This window comes from Amblyomma mixtum, chromosome 6 (assembly GCF_055824585.1).
Source record: "Amblyomma mixtum isolate Tamu chromosome 6, ASM5582458v1, whole genome shotgun sequence".
Taxonomy (NCBI): Eukaryota; Metazoa; Arthropoda; class Arachnida; order Ixodida; family Ixodidae; genus Amblyomma; species Amblyomma mixtum.
In genome coordinates, this window is record NC_143017.1 from 132,093,784 (window position 1) to 132,113,532 (window position 19,749).

Sequence of the window (19,749 nt, forward strand, 5' to 3'; positions counted from 1 at the left end):
TTGATTTCGCGGACCAAAAGTGAAATGGCAGCAGCTAGCTTCACCAGCTGCTCCGCACAGCTGCGTCGCACCGACGAGAGATTTCAAGCCGATCGTCACAATGTTTCATGCTCAGTTGCGTAGACTGTGGTGCGAATTCGGTGCAGGATAAGAGGAAACACATGCCCACTTCGGTAATTTTACCTAAAGGAGTAGCCTACAAAATCGACCGCCATAATATTTCACTTTTACACGTGTACGCCTATTATCTTGCGTTACTTGCGGCACAAATTATGGTTTGTTTTGAAAAATCGTAAAAGCCTACTTGAGAGCTCCCTTGTTAAACTCCCTCTATAACCCTCCCCTCTAGCTCCCTCTATAACCTGTTTGATAGCACTAACACGATCTAGTGTCCAGTACTCTTTCCGATGAAAAAGAGTTGAGACATCCGTATGCTCCGCGATATATCAGTGCGCGTTAAAGCATTCCAGGTTGCCGAAAATCAATAGTTCTGCATCCCGGCGTCCCTGCAATCCAACATGCAAGTTCAGAACGATAAATCCCGCACACCGTATCATACTTTTCCTAAAACAAACAGTTCTCTTGGCTGACTGAATTCCAACATTCACCCCTTTCTATGAGCAATTCGCTTGAAAATGAAAATTGGCTTTAAGGAAAGGAAATTTCGCAGTAATTGTCTCACTATCTCGATGGATCGACACCCAAACCGCGCCGTTAGGGAAAGGATAAAGGAGAGAGTGAACATTTTAAACGACGTAATACTAGCCTAATCGGTCTATAATTCGTCCTGCACCGATGGCGTAGAAGTAGACTACAAGTCCAGTGTGCTCGAGACATTCGGTTCGAATCAGACCGCGGCCGTAAATATCCAGCGCTTTGAAAACATAACGAGTACCTATGGAATTGAAACCAGGTCGAGAGCTACACATATTCGGGAAAAGAAAACTTCTAAGGCCAGCGTGATTATGCTAAAACACAGTCTTCAAACGCTAACTCACTAGCGAAAAGCGTAGTAACTGTTCGCCACCTCCTTTATGATGCTGTAATGAAGTAGTTTCTGTCGAAAGTCCACAAGCCATGTGGTTTCCTGCTGAGCTTTGTAATGAGGTACATTTAAAACCAATAAAGGTAAAGGGAGATAACAATCATTCTCTCCTGTCGTAGATTTGGAGTATGTGTCGCAAGCGCTCATTAAAGAGCTGCAACATCCGACCAAGGCTGTTAAGTACAGCTTTCGGCAAAAGTAACTATCCCGATAGGTTGCTTCCAGGCTCTGCTGCGGGACTCTCTCAGTAGCCGCGCAAGTCCTAACTATTGGGAGGTTGAGGATGAGCGTTCCAATTAACGTTCAATAGAATTGCAGCGCTGGCGATGCATAAAGAGCCACGTGGTGTGGTCCAGAAGCACAATCACTGGGCTCTATAGTTTTGATGAAGACGTGTAATCATGAACGCGAAAATGCAGTGCATTTCAAATGTCCCTATGACGTTTCTGAAAGGCATTCGTAGTGGTCATCCTAATGTGCCGAAAGACTTGCAATGCCTTCATGAGAAATTTAAGACTATAAAAAGTTCCCACGCGGCCCCATCACGCCAATATGAAAAGACTAGATGCCAGTTGTCCCAGCCAATTGTGTCGAAGACTTAAAAAGACGGAGTGTCCTAGGCGAGTTAAACCGAGTGCTGTTGAGAGTCGTGTGGCCTAGCCTTCATCATTTTTATCGTCCTGCGAGGTTAGGTAATTAAAGAGATAGCTATTTAAATACTGACTTCGGGAAACAAATGTCAGTTCGAAGGTTTTAGACCACGTTGATAAACAGCCGGCTGAAAAGTTTGTAAGATGGTGCAGTTTACGAAGCTTTTCTTTGCAGCCGGCCCTCAAAGGAAGCCCGGAAATTCAAAATCTACCACTTTACAGCGGTGCTACGTGAACATCCCAATACGTAATGACAGGGGAAAAAATCCGCTCATCTCATGAACGTTACTCCTGCAGGACGTTGCGTACGCACTGGGTGCGTGATATCAGCGCTGCGGATTTTTTTCCTCTAAGGAGTAGGAAGAAAGCTATTTAAAGCCAGCATTAAGACCAGTGAAGAAGAGCGCTAGCTCTGCCAATGCCCGCTGATAATCTGCCGAGCATAAGTGAATCCAAGCACTCCAGGAAGGAGGGGGCGGGTAATGGAAATAATGATAGGTAATGGCAGTGTTACATGAGTAGGGAATGTGTTCTGGCTGTGTCCTGATCTCTGGGCAGTTGAGACAGTGAGCTGTGTCACACCATCCGGTTCTACCGCATTAATGGGGTGAGAAGAATGTTGGTTCGAACTTTGCGGAGGACGTGTGCTTGTTCTGTGTTCAAGTACGGGTGAAGTCGGGGTAAAATTGTGCGATTTTCTTGGTGTTCTGGTAGCTGTTCAGCTGTTTGCTCTGGGAGCTCATCTGTGGTGCTCAATTAGCACCACTGACAAGTAAATAAATTGGTAAATTGGTTTTTGAAGAAAGGAAATGGCGCAGTATCTGTCTCGCATATCTCGGCGGACACCTGAACCACGCCTTAAGGGAAGGGAGGAAGGTAGGAATGAAAGAAAAGAGGTGCCGCAGTGGAGGTCTCCGGAATAATTTCGACCACCTGGGAATCTTTAACGTGCACTGACACCGCACAGCACACGGGCACCTCTTGCGTTTCGCCTCCATCGAGAATTTGAATTTCGCGCGTTTCCATCGAGGGTTGGTAGAATAAGCTACGTAAACGGTATCTTGCCGCAAAGATTTCATCCGGCTGTTTTTAAAGGTGATATGAAACTTCCGAATTTACACTTTTTTTCCCGGAAGTAATATTTAAAAGTTCGCTAGTTAGTGTTAATTAACTATTCAAAGCGAAAAAAAATACTGCAGACTAAGCGGCAGGACTCGCATAGGACAGTCCGGCTTTTTTTTAAATCTTGGTGACATTTCGCTGAGGCACGTGGCATACTTAAAGTGCACTCTAGCATACGACTTCCATCGTGACCTGAAGAGCCATGATTATGCATGTGACACCACTGCCATGCGTAAAATTCTGAGTAAATGGTTTTAATAATTTATTGTTATTACCTAGCCTACGCAGACACTTTAGGCTGCCTCTGCATGCTGCACCGCCAAGGCGGCCATAGTCGCTGGCAGTTAGGGAAGTGAATCTGGTGGCCGCAAAGCGCGCAAGCCTGTTGCCGCCTTTAGCGTACCGACACTACCAATCTTCATCTCTGGTCACGTGATAAGAAACGCAATTGATGACGTAGGCTTTGAGGAACGACGCGATTACAGGGGAACGTCCTTATAACAGCTAAAGCTGTAAAAGAAACGGTGAGAAATAAACAATCGCCGTCTCTCTCGACAGCGGGCTTAACAAAACATATCCTGGTACTGTGGTGTCAATCCAGTTGCCTGTTCCCGACTCCGCCGTCACACCCACGGGTCATGGATCCCCGTGGTGCCGTCCCATCATCGTCATCGCTGTGTTCTGTGCGTTCTGTGGCGTGTGCATCGCCGTGGTGTTTCTTTTATTGAAACATCGTCCGCAGAAGTCCGGAGAGCCCCTGTGCCAGACCGAAGACTGCGTGCGCCATGCTTCACTCCTCGCTTACGTCACTTCCAACGACGTGGATCCCTGCGAAGACTTCTCGAAGCACGTATGCTCCGCCTGGTCACCACCAAGAATACGTGTCTGCCATGGACGCTGCTATCTACAGCTGGTTCCAGACCCTGGGACAAACGCTTCACAGCGGCGCCTCCACGCTGTCCATCGGTCGAAAGCCGCTCAACATGTACGCATTGTGCCTGGAAGACGACTCTGAATACGGCATAGGCATGGACGACCTCCACCGGTTCATGAATGAAATGGGACTGACCTCGCCTTTCACTTCTACGCAAGCCGTGGACGCCTTGGACGTCATCATATCACTAGCCTTCAACTACGAGGTCCCCTTATTGTTCTCCCTCGCCACTGCCGACTCGCCAGGCCCTGAGTGGCGGCTGGTTTTTTCCCCTGCTCGTTACATGCATATTTTACTGTTGCTCCAACGGAACGTCAAGCGCATTACATCCTATGATTCGGAGTGGGATAAACTTTTCCGCTTAATCACGGCTGCGGCCTCTCTTGACGTGACCGAGAAAGTCGTCAAAGAGACAATAGTGGCAGCCGCCATAATTGTGCAGCGCCTTTACAACGCCCTGAGAGGACCTTTAAAGGAGTCTGCATTGTTCTCCCTCGGTGATATTGGGAAGTACAGTCGCGGGTAAAAAAGATTAGCACACGAGACGGAACACCAGAGCGCCGGAATGACAACGCGTGGCGCTGCGGGTGGCGAAGAGGCTGATAACGAGAGTGCCGGGCCGTTCCCATTCTACAGTATTAGGGGGGTTCAGTGGACTGCCACGGACCAGCAAAATTACTGGCTAAAAGCAGCGCTATCAGCTATTGTTCCCGCGAGTTCCTTTTGACAAACCACCGCGGACACAAAAAAAACAGTAATAAAAAGAAGCCATATCTTTGCTTGATAACCGAGCCAAAATAAATGCCGCATGCACAGTCACGTAGGGTCGGCACTTCACCGCTCGGGCGGCGCACGCTTGATAAAGCTTACTTCCTGCCGTCCCCCCCTAGGCTGCAAACATGGAAGCGGCCCGTTAGGCAGGTCTGCGTACCGCAGCGACGCGTGGTGAGATATACGAATTCTAATCGCCAGTGATCTGTGCTAATATTTTTTGCTCGCGACTGTACGTCCCGTTTCTTTCACCCGCAGTTTGGCTTAACGCACTGCAAACGCACCTACCGTTCCGTCCAACAATGAGTATCGAAGTGTTTATAACGGATGTAGTCTACATGAAGGTTGTTGGCAGCCTGTTCGCAGAGTACAACAACCAGCAGCTACTCCGGCTCGTGTATTGGCTCTTCATGCTGATGTACAGCCCAGCGGCAAGTCCGAAGTTTCTTCTGACAGTGTTCGAAGACGCTGAAATGGCCAAACTAGCCCGCCCTCTGTTCTGCGGAGTGACCGTGGAAGTACCGTACAAGCCGCTTATTTCCGCGTTACACTACTCCTCGATGGTGTCCAGCCATGACAGAGCATTGGTGGATGCGTGCTTCGAAAGCCTATAGTTGCGACAGCAGTGGCAATGGTGACGAGGTCCGAGTGGTTGGACGCTGGTAGTAAACTTATGGCCGCTTCAAAGATAATTGCCATCCGAAAGCGACTGTGGCCGGACGAGGTGACCCCAAGTATACGATCCTTACAAAGCATTTACGAGGACTTCCCGGAGAACGAGACTTCGTTTGGGGCTCACTGGATCCGATCTCATGAGGCCATTCGCGAAGCTAAGCGAATCGCGTTGTACCAGAGGTTCTACGCTCAGCCGCTCAATTCCATGGAACCATGACCTACGATGCTGTTCTGAACAGCGTGCTAATCGCCATAGGGTCGCTTGTCAGTCCATTGTACAGTAGGAACGGCACGAGAGGTATGTTGTACGGGGGTATCGGCTTTTTGATGACGCTGGAAATAGTGAAGTCGCTGGACCGAGGTGGCTTACGATGGCACCCGAACGGCAGCGTGGTGAACTCGATTCTGTCCGCGCAGTCGACGCAGGAATTCGCGCTTCGCGAAGCCTGTCCCGAGCAGCAAAAGCAACGCAGCGTCTTTCCAGAGATTCCGGCCGTAGAGGTCGCTTATGCTGCTTTTCAAGACGCGCTAAAGAAAGATCAACGCCGCTTCAGGATCGCGGAGCATTTGACAGAAGAGAAGGTGTTTTTCATCACACTTTGTTTCATGACGTGCCACCGAAGATATGTGCCGAGCCCCTACAGTGTAGACTTCAATAAGGCTTTGCGAAATTTTCCTGAGTTTGCGAAGGCGTTCTCGTGCCCCAGCGGCTCTGAAATGAACCCTGTTCGCAGATGCAGGTTTTTTTGACTAACCACAGTCCCAAATGATCTTCCTATCCAACTTGATTCACTGTCTTTTCCCCGTTAAATGGCACCACTGAGAGTGTTTATGACATGGCCGTGCTTTATACTTTTTTTTCTGCTTGACAGGGCCTCTACACTCTTGCGTGAACTTTGTTCATCTGCTCACTGGTTTTCATTTCAACCACTTGACTATAGTGTCACCTGTAGTCGCCGAAGTGTACTGGTCATACTAAGGTTGCTGCGAGAAATTCTGGCTGTGAAGCATCCCACTATTCTTGGCTGCGTAGGATTCATTCAATAATTTCCTCATGGTCTGTTCCCATAGACGAGTTTTGGCGCCGCGGAATACGCCTCGTGCATTGGCACTCAATCAAGCAGCACATGGATCGAGGTGTTCGCAACGGCGCGCTTCTGAAAGCTCAGAGTTTTTAGTTGAGGAACAAACTGCACCTTCTCGTTTCTTGCATACCATGGCGTCTGTACAGACATATGTGAATCCCATCGCATGCACCGAGTGGCTGGCGTCGTGCAGCTGAGGAGTTCAGGGTGTCAGCGGACGGCCACTCCGTTTTCTTGCTCTACGGGGCGTCATTCGTGGTCGCTGAATGCACTAGGCACGGCGCCTGGTTTCAGCAGCTGTGTTTAAAATCTGAGAGTCGAAAATGCAACTAAGCGACAGACGGTGTACACTTCCCATCGCAATAGTGTCCCAGTCGTCATTCAAAACTGCTTTCAGCCATCGTTCGTGTAGACTGCATGCTCTCAGATGACATTTCATGAAAAGATACACCGGTTTCTTTTCTTTGGTGAGTGGACTTACATTGTGGCATGCAGCAGCAGCGCATAATGAGCAAGGCAGAAGCATGAACAAAATGCAAGGCAGCCGCTGAAGGAACTGTTAGGAAACAAACGCCTATAGTACTATAAAGTGCCGGCACTGAACAGACGGAACTGCAGCAGTACGTACGTCTGCGGTTTAGGAGCGGCAAAACCCGTTGAATTGAACAAAGACGACTCCAAAAAATAAAATTCTGCTTTTCGGTATTTTATTCTCATTATAATAAATGTTTTCTTCGTTAATATAAAAGCGCAGTTGTTTTCATCTGCTAGCTTTAACTTGAGAGCAATGCACTCTTCGCGGTTACGAGGCAGGTGTCTACTACCATATAGTTTCGAAGTGATCTGCGAACAGTCGCAGCTAGCAGACGACACTTGTGTTGAAAGGACACTGAGAAGAAATTGAATTTGGCTTGTATAAATAGAATACCAGTTCCTAAAGACAAAAACACTACTCTTTCTGAAAAAAAAAAGCTCTTGTAAGGCAGAAAACAGCAAGAATTAAAACAGAAGTATCGCCTCCATAGGCCAATCTCGCAAGTACAAGCGTGGTGATGAAATAGGAGAAAAGACAGATCCTTGAGGCTGACACAAAGCATGACGGTTACGTGTCTGATCGATATTGAAGTACATAAAATTTGCTTTGAAACCGCTAGTGCATTTTTATCACATAAGGAAGACGGAAAAAAGACAGCCTGAATCTTGGAACTCAACGAAAACCTGCAATTGGGGGCGCAACAGGCTGCCAGCTGAGTTTCGGTACGTTCTGGGGTGCCTCGCGGCTATGCATTCTGCGTGCCTGCATGGTTTCGTTATGCTATGGTGTACATATTCTAGTACACTATAGTTATGCAACTCGATTTACAAGGGCGGAGCAGCAGAGGGCCTCCAAGTTCCTCCCTAAGTGCTCCTCGGAAGAAGTTCATGGAACGGCATGCAACTGCGACAAGGAACGCGCCTCCACGTTAGAACGCACCGCTCAGCGTGTTCGCATCGTCAACGTACCAAGACATCGGGCTGCATAGCCAGCCCTACGAAAACTATTGTTATAGTATTTAAATATGCCCGCACGTACCAGTCGCTACACATCAGTCGTGACGGTGGCCCGGCGGTGACAGCGACGCTGCCGACTCCTGGGCGCTAGGACTTTTTTGCCAGAGCCGTCGCCTCAAGCCTGTTTCACATGCAAGCGAAAATGCTAGCGAATCCTGCCGCCGCGACAGAAAAACCTGTTTTGAGTCGTCGCTGCGACGAGCGGCGAGGTTTCAACAAGTTGAAAATTTTCGCTGCGACGCGCCGCTCAATCGCTTGCATGTGAACCAGCCTTCAGCCCTCAAAACTTAAGCGTCGCACGCTGGGTGGGGCTTAGGTCGCTGAATGCAGGCCGCAGTTCTTTGCAAGAACTTCGATGTGGGAAGGATCCATCGTAAACGAAGCGACAACGGCTGATAATGGCCTTCAATGTCCGGTCGGCAGTAGTTTTCATTTTGGCTGCTGCTAGGCGGGAGTGGCGCAGCGCTCGCAGCCAGTAATCACGGAGTCCTCTTTTCCGTTTCCACCACTTACGTCACTCTTCTCCTTTATTTCGTCATCGGAGAGTCCCGAGTTCGAATCGTAGCGGCGGGAAGTTTGAACTTCGAATCCGTATCTCTTAGCAATAAATGCACCTTTCGCTGCCGGGCAAGAAGCAACAAAACCACAAAATGCCGAACTATCGGTTTTTAATAAAAAAAAAAATTTGATAGCGTTGTCCTTAGTGCCCCTTTAAATGTATAGTCTTGGAGACATGGAACTTTCAGTCTTCCATGCTCGGAGGCCACACATCATTGCTTTACAGTTGCGAGCTCTGTCAAGAGATGGCACTTGTAACTGCACACTTTTTTTTTGGATGGGGGGGGGGGGGGGTATTAGGGAAAAGGGTTCGGCAGTTCTTTGGCTCATGCGGCGGGCATCTTAGAGAGCAGGCGATTGATAAAGAAACAGTATTTTTCAGAGGCGTAAGCACACGCCCAAATCATTTGTACCGATTGCAAGCCAATCAAAACAACTCAATATTTTATTTCACATGAAGACATATATCACACAGTATCTCAACACATAACTGAAGGCAGTACTCATTCCAGTAGGCAACTAAATTATCCCATCAAGTTGAAGGGCTAGAGCAAATTGTATGCACAGAACAGGTACCATAGACACAACAATGAACTCTACAGAAACAAAACAGATGAGCTAAAAATATATCTACTCTCCGGACTACGACACCTCTTCCTGGATATTTACACACTGCCTTTGCTCTTAAGCACTTGAGCAAAGCATGTAACAAAACATTTTGTCATGTACTGCACACTGAAGATACTCCTGCAGTCTGTACTCGAGATCCAAGCGGACATCACACCCATTTTTCACAATTGCCTACAAACCATGCAATAAGTAAATAACCATGAAACTTCCCAGAGAGTGGTGCCAACAGTAAACACTGAGTTGCATACGCACAACAAAAGGCAGATTTGATGGTGCCAAATCGCTTTAAAATTTGAAATCCTGGTTATGAATGTGCCAAGAGTGCTTGGATAATAGATACAAAACTTCATCCCACAGATGAAAGCAAATCATCATTACTTACAGAATTACAGCAGCACTTTTCACTGCAGGAACATTATTCAATAATGTAAAGCTCCTCTTTGCAATTGAGAGTGCCATGCAATGTAAGTGCATGTTAAAAACCCCAGGTGGTCTCAATTATTCTGCAGTCCTCCACTACAGTATCCTTCACAGCTCATATGGCGTTTCGGGACCTTAAACCTCAGATATTCTACCATCCTTGCAACAGGTATAGGTTCTCATGCATACAATTAAAATTTGGTACGACAACATCTTAGCTGCTATGTTATTCATGTTAAAATATAACACTGCCTGTGATGTCAACAATTATAGCAATAAGTTTCTAGCACATTTGGCTGATTATAAAGTGCACTCAACAACAAAAGATTTGACAAAATCTTGCATTTACCAATCAATATACCGCATGCTTAGTTTCCTACACGTGACAAGATGATACCACTAGCTGAAGTTATGATAAAGTTCCTTCAGTTTGTTTCTGAGGCGACATGTGCAAACTTCCAAATAAAGAAATCAATCCCAACAGAACAGACCTGCAGCAAAGGTTAAAAAACAGATGGGCATACATTATCAGAAACAATGCACTCACAACTTATGTGAAAAGCAGATTATAGAAAATATGGGATCAGCGAAAAAGAGGCCACCACAAAGGTGGCCAGATGGAGCTATTTGTACTTTCATACATTTTTACATGGCACTGTGCTGTACAGAACACCCCTGCATAAATTGTGTACACACACATGCCATGTAATGCCATGACCACCGCGATGAAAATATAGGTGCCTTGGGCTTAAGTGCACAGCAATGCGACATGACTTTCGAGACATAAATCTCTCCAAGGGCAGGGCCAGAAACAGATCCGAAAGTATGTCTTCATTTAAAAAACTTTTACCAAGGTTTTACCAAACGAGTAGCACAAAATGCACCCAAGCAGCTCTCAAATGTCTGCTACACAATCGATTGCTAAGCATGCCACCCTACACAAAAGACAAACACCCACATAAAACATGTAGTCATGTTTGCGCACTTCCAAAGGATTCCCATTTAATACTAAATAAATAGGAATAAGTTTCATAAATTTTCAAGAGCCAACAGCATGTTAAGCCAGCAAAGATTTAAAGACAATCACTCAATCAGCATTATAGTCTAACCCGGATATATTGAAGGGGATTGCCAAATAGTTTAATATATTGATAATGCATATGAAAAATGGCGATAAGCTTATCTGTAACACAGAATCAAAAACACACTGCACCCATGCTATAGACAGTAACAGTAATTAGGGATCCGTGGCACAGAGGAAGCTCTGGCCACAATGTGACAACCACACACCCATGCAAGCTATGTGCTTCTTGCAGTGCAATGCCGCCCGCCAGCGTACTGGTAACACACTGCTTGCTCAAGCGTTGCTAGGCATAGCATGCTTTGCATCGAAGCCGCGGAAGACAGTGCCTTGGAGCTAGTCACCGGCTATTGCAAGAGGCTTGATCCTGTTAAGAGTACACTATAAATAGAAATGTCTTTCATTAAAGTAAACAGAAATGTCTTTCATTAAAGGTCAGGTGCAGTTGGTCGCTGCCACGCCTTTTGAAGTGAAGCATGCCAGGTAAAAGTAGCGGCTAAGCTTTGGTCTGTTAGTCTGGCATCACTGTTTGGCAAGCTGTGCACTGAATGCTGGAAAATGAGTACGAGCCCAAATGTTAGCCTCAAGCACACCCCACATCCACCTCTTCAAGCGGTTTTACAGTGCTAGCACAGCCAGGAGCTGTCCAAAGCCGCATAACTGACCTGGCTCTGAGCACAAAAAATGGTCGTTATAGCGCCATGGCTCCACTTCCTGGGGTGAAGCGCACCGTTATATCGAATGTCCCTGTGAATGCGAGCCCAATGCACACGAGCGGTACTTTTGCAGTAATTTTTAAGGGGATGATCCGGCTGTTCAATATAAACAATAATTCAAAATATCCAGGATCGACTGCATAATGGATTGCCATCTTTCTGCCACAAAAATAAAAAAAGTAGACAGAAAAGCCCCTGTACAATCGTTTCTGAGCCACATGTGCACGCGTTGTGGCACATTTCAACTTATTAAAATTAAGTGCCCTTACAGTCAAAGAAACAAGTGTCTGATTGACCCAGACAAATCAGCAATGTGACATTCATTATGTGAATGGGCACTTACAATTTCGTAAAACCCATTCGTACTACACGCAGATAATGATAATGCTGTATGTCATGAGAATTGACACTGCTTTACTTTATGTGTATTCTCCTCAGAGAAGCATAGCTCTACCGAGGTGGCTCAGTAGTTACGGCGCTCGGCCGCTGAGCCAAAAGACGCGAGTTCGATCCGGCTACGGCGGCTGAATTTCGATGAAGGCGAAATTATAGAGGCCCGTGTACTGTGCGATGTCGGTGCACGTTAAAGAACCCCAGGTGGTCGTGATTCCCGGAGCCCTTCACTACGGCGTCCTTCATAGCCTGAGTTGCTCGGGGACGTTAAACCCCAATAAAACCTAAAACCAAGCTCTAACAATCAAAAAGGACGAAGCATTTCTTGACGAGTATATACCAAAGTTAGAGGACTTTTATTCCAGCTATTTCCTGAAAGCACTGATTAAATGAATGCCCAACGGCATTTTGCAAATAATGTACAATTCTCCCCCGTCCTTTCATGCTATCGCTACCGCTGACTATCGCCGTCTGCAAACTGAACGAGAGTTGCATCCACCTTTTGCCCCACGACCACCCTGGATCGAGCGCGCGGCGCGCGCGCGTGATCGAGCCAGTTGTGTTTGCCCCCACCTTTCGCCCCCGCTGTTAACCAGATGGCGCCACGCGCTCTCCCCAAACTGCAGCGCACGGAGCCTATACCGGGAGATCTGCATGGTAGGAGCACATGAAGTGGAACTCTTGGTTTTCTGCCCATCATCAGTGTGGTGCACTCAGAAGGAAAGCAAGATATAATTACACTAGCTCCTGGCATTGTATTCCTTCTGTGCGCTTCTGCTTGGCTTAGTTGGATTTTATTAGAGTGTATGCATTAGAAAGGCAGTGCATAGTTTGGACATCCTCTTGATTTCTCTTAACATTGTTTTTGGCAGGCCTGGGAATCGTGAGAGTGGTCCGGCTCATTATGCTCCAAGCGAGTGCTGAGGCGGACCTCTGGGGACAGTGCCAAAGCGATGGGCAGACAAGAGAGCTGGAGAGATTGGCCTACTACTTCGAGAAGTCAAGTGGGAACACCCAGGCATTTATTAGGCACATGTATCCTCCGGTGTCCAGCTATGCCTTGCTTGGGAGTGTAAGTATAAAAGCACAGGATGCTTTACAGAGCACTTTAGTAGTTCTGTCATTGTCTGATATGGTTCATTATGCCCAGTCACGCTGCTTGAAGGCACAAGAAGGATATTGGCATACTAAACTTGAGAGATGAACAACACAGTTAAGATGAAGCGGGATTTGTCGTCTGTGTCGTTTGTCCTAACTTTAGTGTGGTGACTGTCTTCTTATGCCTTCAAGCAGCACAGTTGTCCACTATGGACCAACAACCCCTAGGGTAGTTTTTGCCTTTCAGAAATGAAAAAAAGAAACACTCGAACACATTTATACAGCATTGCTTCATATCTGTTACGTACCTTCCTTCAGTCTGTTTCCAACACCGTTACTTTGTATAGCATTGCTACTGTGGTTAATTTAAGTTCAGGCATGAACACATGCTGGCTGTGTTTTACTGCTTCTAGAGCTTTTCAGAGGTGATCAGCCCCACATGATATGAAAAGAATGTATTGCCAGTAATGGTTGGCTGCATAATTGTCTGCCAATCTTTTAAATGAAATAATGGTTTATTCAGGGGTGTAGTTATCATTGCTGCCATGTGAAGTAGTGTAGAGGATATATGAATATTGAAGTTTTGAATAAGGGCTATTTGAATGGGAATTTGAATGTCCAGTAGTCGCAGGGTTCTTACAGGCCTCTAATAACATAATATTGGTAGTTTTAGCATTACTGGACACTGAATGGCAACTATGAGCAAGTGTGCAGATTTTTCTGCATTTGTATAAATGCCTCACAGCTCTCATTTGTGTATCAGTGAATGAATTCTCAGTGAAACAATAAATCTCAGGGCATGTAATCTGCTTAACGCAAGCTAATCATGCGTCGAATTGTTGCACTTACTTCTTGCAGTTGAAACAAGCTGAACAGCACGAGTCAAAGGCAACACAAGGTGATGAAACATACTAGTACAAACCCACCCCAATAGGGCTAGGCTCAGTGCTTCTCTCAGGTGCTGACCTGAGGCACAAAGGCCACCGCAGAAGCGACATTCATGCGTAGTGAGCATAGCGAGATCGATATATTGCTTTGCTTCTTGAGGAAGGGAGCCCAGAATCTCAAGAAACTCAAAAATATTTAAAATATACACGAACTACTCCCCTTCAGCAAAAGTGAAGGATGTGCCTGCATGTGCTTTGAAGAGACAACTGACAGGTAGCAGATATGATACAAGAGCATGCCAGCTAGCTTGCAGCTGTCCTCATTCAATGTAGAAGTCGTACTCGCATCGTACACTTGTCGTACTGCCACTCATATCTGCACATCAAGTAAAAGGTTCAACGGTGGATACCGCATAATGTAAGAAGCAGAAATCAGGCTTCGAAACTCCTCACTTGCCACAGAACATACAAACAGCAGCAGTGACAAGTGCACTCAGGAGCACCAAGTGTGCACACCCAGCCACGTACAAAATATGGCCACTGCTAGGAATGCTGCGACCCCATGGTCTGGTTCAGCTGGGACAGTATCTGAACCACCACATCCTTGAGCGTCTGGGGCTTGCAGTATTCTTCAAGCCAGCTGAACACGCATGCAGACAGTTCAGCAAAATTGGCAACCGATATTGACGAGTTGAACGTCTGGAACAAGGAGTCTCCAATCGCCTGGAACTGCAACCGGCGAAACAAGAACGGGGACGTGAGCTATGTACACAAGAACTGAAACATGTTTCAAGCTGAAAACTGAATGGTTGTGGTTAAAACTAATTATGGCACTTTTAAGGAGCAGACATCAAATACATGGGTCACACTTTTTGTTCGATGTAAAAATTACACAGTGCCAACAACTCAAGAATACAATTTATTATTCACCAATACACCTTTGATTCTATTGCACCATAACTTCTAAGCAATAATTTCAATTTCTGTGGGTCGACGGCTCAATAAGTAAGATGTCACAGCTAGGGGAACAAAATAATGCTGCCTTTGCACAACACATGCCTCAGCACATGCCACACTGCTGTCAACAGCTGACTGCTTCGCCCAAAACTGTCCCTCATAGCTTGAAACAAAAAAATATTGAAGTTGGCTCATTATGCGAGTCGCTACGGTAACTCGATAGTGTGTGCGCATTTACTAAACCTTAATATCAGCAAAGCCACTGCAAGAATAGGCCAGTGCAGCTACACTGGCCTAGTAGAATTGTGAATCGGCCTAGTAAAATTATGAATCTGCATCCCTGAAAAAAAGTGTTATGATCAATAAGAGCAACAGTGCAGTGGTTGTACAAGTCCATAAAAGTAAATAAAATAGGATAGCCTAATGTTCGATAGCCCCTCATACCTGATTATTGCAATGTTTGAATACAGAAACAGTCAATGTTTACCTACCACTTGAAACTTGACTTCATCACTGATATGGTTGTTGTTTTGGCCAGGTTGACTTTGGTGCACCTTGACAATCTGCTCATAGTTACTATCGAAGGAAAGAAAAGAAAGCACCCGTTGTAAAACATGACACAAACAGCCGAAGCAAGTCGGGTATCATCAATGTTTGGCTGTATCAATCAAATTTATGAGCCTTACGCTTTCATTATTTGCAGGGCAATAACTTCTTTCCTCAATGCAGACAGCTCTTCTTCATGTTTTTTCTTCTGTTGCAGCAAAAATGTGATGTAATCGATGGCTGCAAAAGGAAGCACGGTACTTTTCTTGAAATATTCAGGCACTCAAAATTCCTTCACTGTATTTACATTTCTCTTCGGCATTCGCTGGTCAAATAGAAAGTGACTCCAAGGGAAGTGCAAGGAAACTGAAGTTTTCTTAAGCGAAGACAAAATCTTGTATGCATTTTGTCTACTGCATCACCGTAGGAAGAAAAGTGCTTCAAGACATTTGCAGTCATAGAACACGAAATAGAAATAACAGTAAAAGTAAATAATGAAGAAATGTAAACAAATGAGGCAGAGTGGAATCTCCATAGAAATCTCCCGGGGCTGCAAAAAATATCCCGATCATCCGAAATCTGTTTCATCCCAACACGAATAAAACCCGTCTGCAGAAGCACAAGTTCATGCAGACCTGTTTATGGCTGACTGGATTTGTTGACGGCCGCATGCCACCTCTCACTCCTTGAGGTGCATACCACGCGATTGGCGGTCGCGCGTCAGCAATGTGCAGATTCGCATCACCCGTAGTGCCGCGGCAGTGTGCTCAGAACACCCAAACGCACATTGCATATAATGTATTTCAGCCAGAGAATTCCGCAAACTTGTATCGTCCCAGAATTCATATCCGCCCTGACTCTATCATTGGTTTAGTTTGGTTTATGGGGTTTAACGTCCCAAAGCGACTAAGGCTATGAGAGACGCCGTAGTGGAGGGCTCCGGAAATTGTGACCATCTGGGGTTCTTTAACGTGCACTGACATCGCACAGTACACGGGCCTCTAGAATTTCTCCTCCAAAGAAATTCAACCGCCGCGGCCGGGATCGAACCCGCGTCTTTCGGGTCAGGAGCTGAGCACCATAACAACCACTGAGCCACCACGGCGGCCTGTATCATTGAGATTCTACTGCAAATGAATTGCAATACTGAAAAGGCAGGCTGAAAAAAAAAAAAGGAAAGCTCAGGAACAGAGAAAAACACACAAAATTAAAGAAAGCAGATAAGAAAGCGGTGTGCCATTGGCAGGGTAATGCTCACGCAGACACATTTCACAGAGGTTGCACACTTGAATTAGACATCCCTTGTTTCTACATTCTCCATTGCACAGACATTATCGCACTAACAACACCCTATCTATTACACTCCAACATCACACTAAAAACGCTTATATCTCTGCACCATCACTATCACATTTTAACGCACATTATCACTGCCTCTACAAACACTATCGCGATTTCTATTGCTCTCCAGCACGGCACACAGGAGAAACGCGCTTACATTTCTGGAGCACTGTAGCCTTGCTCATCTTGAATGAGTTTGTGCTGTCCTGCTGGCAAGTGGGCACAAGCATCTGCAGGTCGTCGTAGCCCTTCTTGATAGCATCCCGGCGCTTCTGTTCAGCCTGTGTGTGGGCCTCCCGCCTCCGTTCCTTATAGCTAATGGTAGACTTATGGTCACTGTCCTCATCATCTGCACACAGCGATGGTGCAATAAGTTAAATCTCAAGGCTACACATGCAGACATGCACATACACAGTAAGACTGGTCTGATGCCATAACACAATCAAGTTAGGTCAATAACTAACCCATGAATTGGTCGTACTACAGTTCAAACTGTATGTAGAATTGTCAGACTGGTTAAAAAAAACTCAGGGGGGGGGGCACTTTGTTGACCTAAAGTGCGGTGAGGCGAAAGCCTTAAGCGCGGTGTTGCTGCTTGTGTCACTGATGTGTTGTTAAGATGCTAAGCTTCGCCGCTAAGAGTGAAACGCGACAGCGTCTTGCAACGCTGCCAGGGAGTCCACAGAACGCCATCGCCCGTTCAGTTCTACGCCTTGCTCGTGGGTAAATTGGTTTTTGAGGAAAGGAAATGTATCTGTCTCGCATACCTCCGTGGACTCCTGAACCTCGCCGTAACGGGAAAGGAGGAAGATGGGAGTGAACGAAGACACTGTATTCACTAGACGCGCCTTTGTTGATTCCAAACCATCGAGCTGGCCTGGCGGAGTGGTTAGCATGCTCGTCTGGCACTCCGGAGACCGGGGTTCGAATCGCGGACTCGGCCAATTTCCTCCTTGGTTTTATTTATTTATCTGGCCTGAGTAGAAAGGTGATTGGGTAGATGGGGTGATTGAGCAATTAACTAAACTCATTCCCAGTTACTGAGAGCATCACTATACGATCCCTTTAATTGGTTGCATGGTTACCAGCCAAAGTACAATTGGCCCCATTTGAAATTCGCACACTGTGACGTCACGGTTATTTCGACCAATTGAAAAGCGTGACATTTCTGTCGACATCTCCTGCTTACAACGATGAGGCATTAAAGGCTTCCGCCTTAATACCACTCATCATTTTGCAGCCTGCACCAGTCACCACAAGGCTGTTCATCCACCTTGACTTCACTCCATGACCCACTTTCCTCCTTTTTGTCAAAACAGCCCAAGACTGGAACATTCTCCTCTAAAGCGCCATTTTCCATACAAGCCCGGTTCATTTCAAGACTACTATATAATGACTTATTAACATCATGCTATAAATCCACCCATCATGTAAGGCACTCACCCAAAGGGGTTTCCTAAGGCACCCTAAATAAAGTTGCTCAACATGTCCACTGCGTCGGGGGCCACCAGTGGGTAGCTTAATTAATTCATGCTGTGAGGCCAGGAACACTGGGCCAGTGGCCCACAACGCAGTGAATGTGATAAATATGGCTCATCACGCCCGAGACCACCACAGCCACTGCTAGTGCAAACTCTGGACCAAATCAAACAAGTCATCTTAATATTCATTACTCTAAGGTCAAGCTACTATGGCTGAGGAGGAGGAACTTGATTTACATATTGAGGGCATATGAGTGGTGTCTTGAAATCAGGAACCCATTTTGTTCTTGCTGACCGTCAGGTTCTTTCCGACCAGCCTGATCTGCCAGCCTGAATGGAATTCTGAGGTGTGGTGTGGCATGTCTGGTTCAACATCCTGAAGCTGCATGTGGGCTGTGACAGGTGCAGTAGTGGAGTGGTTTCGATTTTGCACTTCAATGAAAAATGAAACAGATGACTGTAAAGCAAGCAGTAGCAGCATTTCTTTGCCTCTCGCTTGTTGCTCTGTTGTTTGCTCTATGATCCAAACAGATAAGAGCACACATATGTGGATTACACATCTGTGAGAGCAATAGAAATGCTGCAACAATTCATGCAGGACAGCTGTTGGTGCATGCCACAAAAGTTGGATATTCAAAATATAGGGTCACATTTGAACTCAGGTCACCCAGTGTCCTTTTTTAAGCAGCACTGTTCTGTGAATATGACAGTCCACATTCGAAACTGCAAGAGTGGACAGACTAAAGAAAATACATTGAAATACACTGAAATTATGCACGATAGCCACAAGAATGGCTGCCTTCGCATTAAAAAAAAAAAAAGTGTGCCGTGAATCGACAGCGGCGTTGTCGGCCAGATGTGTCTTCTTGCATAACAGCCTGGCAGCCGCAATTATGTGATCTGCTTACCTGAGTTACAAGAAACATTCACATTATGTTCTGAAACCGCACCTGTGTTGTGGGCCGAGGACGACGTCAGGATATTGTCTATGGATCCCGTCGACGATGTCCGCGAGAAAGAAAACTTGCCCAGCATTGTTGGACTTGAGAGGCCCGTCTTCTGGTCCCATTCTGAAGGAGAGTTAAGGAGAAAACGGAGTTTGAGACTGTGTACAATTCAGTAAGGTCAATGACCAGCTTACCCGAGTCGTGTTTCGAGTCGCTACTCATGGCTTCAGCCATTTTTACGGTGCATTCCCTTCGTCCTGAAAAAGAGGACGCCTCGTTATCATCTGGTCGTGCTCAATCATGTAACAACAAAGCGCGAAAGTCACATCCTTCTCTACTAACAGAGTTATATGGACAGTGAGCGCCGAGGTATTCGCTGGCGTGGCACTGTTATGCGAAATCAACTCCATTACGCAAATGACGAAAGTGCAGCGAACGTGCGATAGGAAAAAAACGCTGGTGTCACGCGGCCAAACACCTGTAAACAACCGGAAAGCAGACCCCACGCCGGCACACCACTTGAACTATGCACGTGAAACAAATGCTAGAGGACGTTGCACTAGCCAAGTCGAAACACGAAGGCAGCAAAATCTTGGCAGTCTTACCAAACGAGGGAAAGACCTAACGTAGAGCGGCAGGCAGCAACAAAACACACGCAGCCCGTTGCATCTACGCCATATCTGCGACACGTTTCGTACTAGATAGGTAAATGTTAATTAGTATGGCGTCGCGTATGTAGAAAGTTTTTTTATGCTTTCTCGTGTTGGTATGGTATGCAGCGCCAACAAGTAGTTGCTGTTTTTTTTTTTTCAGTAAGAAATTTCACATGCATCGACCAATTAAAAAATCAATAATACCGTT

The 19,749-nt window shown here is 46.2% G+C and overlaps 1 protein-coding gene and 1 pseudogene across 2 annotated transcripts; one reads left to right on the top strand and one right to left on the bottom strand.

Moving 5' to 3' along the window:
* LOC149340425 (endothelin-converting enzyme 1-like) overlaps positions 1–5,947 on the top strand; it is a 7,556-nt pseudogene extending 1,609 nt beyond the window's left edge.
* A 2,871-nt stretch (positions 5,948–8,818) lies between these two features.
* Positions 8,819–19,613, bottom strand: bigmax (helix-loop-helix-leucine zipper transcription factor bigmax). Of its 2 annotated transcripts, none has more exons than XM_089549195.1 (7): positions 19,494–19,613; positions 19,083–19,145; positions 18,892–19,011; positions 16,618–16,809; positions 15,260–15,359; positions 15,065–15,149; positions 8,819–14,345 (listed from the first exon to the last, which is right to left on the bottom strand). In XM_089549195.1, the coding sequence occupies exons 2-7, from the start codon at positions 19,120–19,122 to the stop codon at positions 14,160–14,162; spliced, it is 723 nt and encodes a 240-aa protein (XP_089405321.1). In that variant the 5' UTR covers positions 19,123–19,145; positions 19,494–19,613; the 3' UTR covers positions 8,819–14,159. The 2 variants fall into 2 exon arrangements, with proteins under 2 accessions (XP_089405321.1, XP_089405322.1); XM_089549196.1 differs by lacking the exon at positions 19,494–19,613 and adding an exon at positions 19,231–19,371.
* Between the last annotated feature and the right edge of the window lie 136 nt (positions 19,614–19,749).

Coding starts and splice junctions, on each gene's coding strand:
- bigmax (XM_089549195.1), bottom strand. CDS start 19,122: ATGGCTGAAGCCATGAGTAGCGACTCGAAACACGACTCGG. Junction 19,012..19,082: donor CGACTCGAAACACGACTCGG/GTAAGCTGGTCA, acceptor ACTCTCCTTCAG/AATGGGACCAGAAGACGGGC. Junction 15,150..15,259: donor GCCCTGCAAATAATGAAAGC/GTAAGGCTCATA, acceptor TTCCTTCGATAG/TAACTATGAGCAGATTGTCA.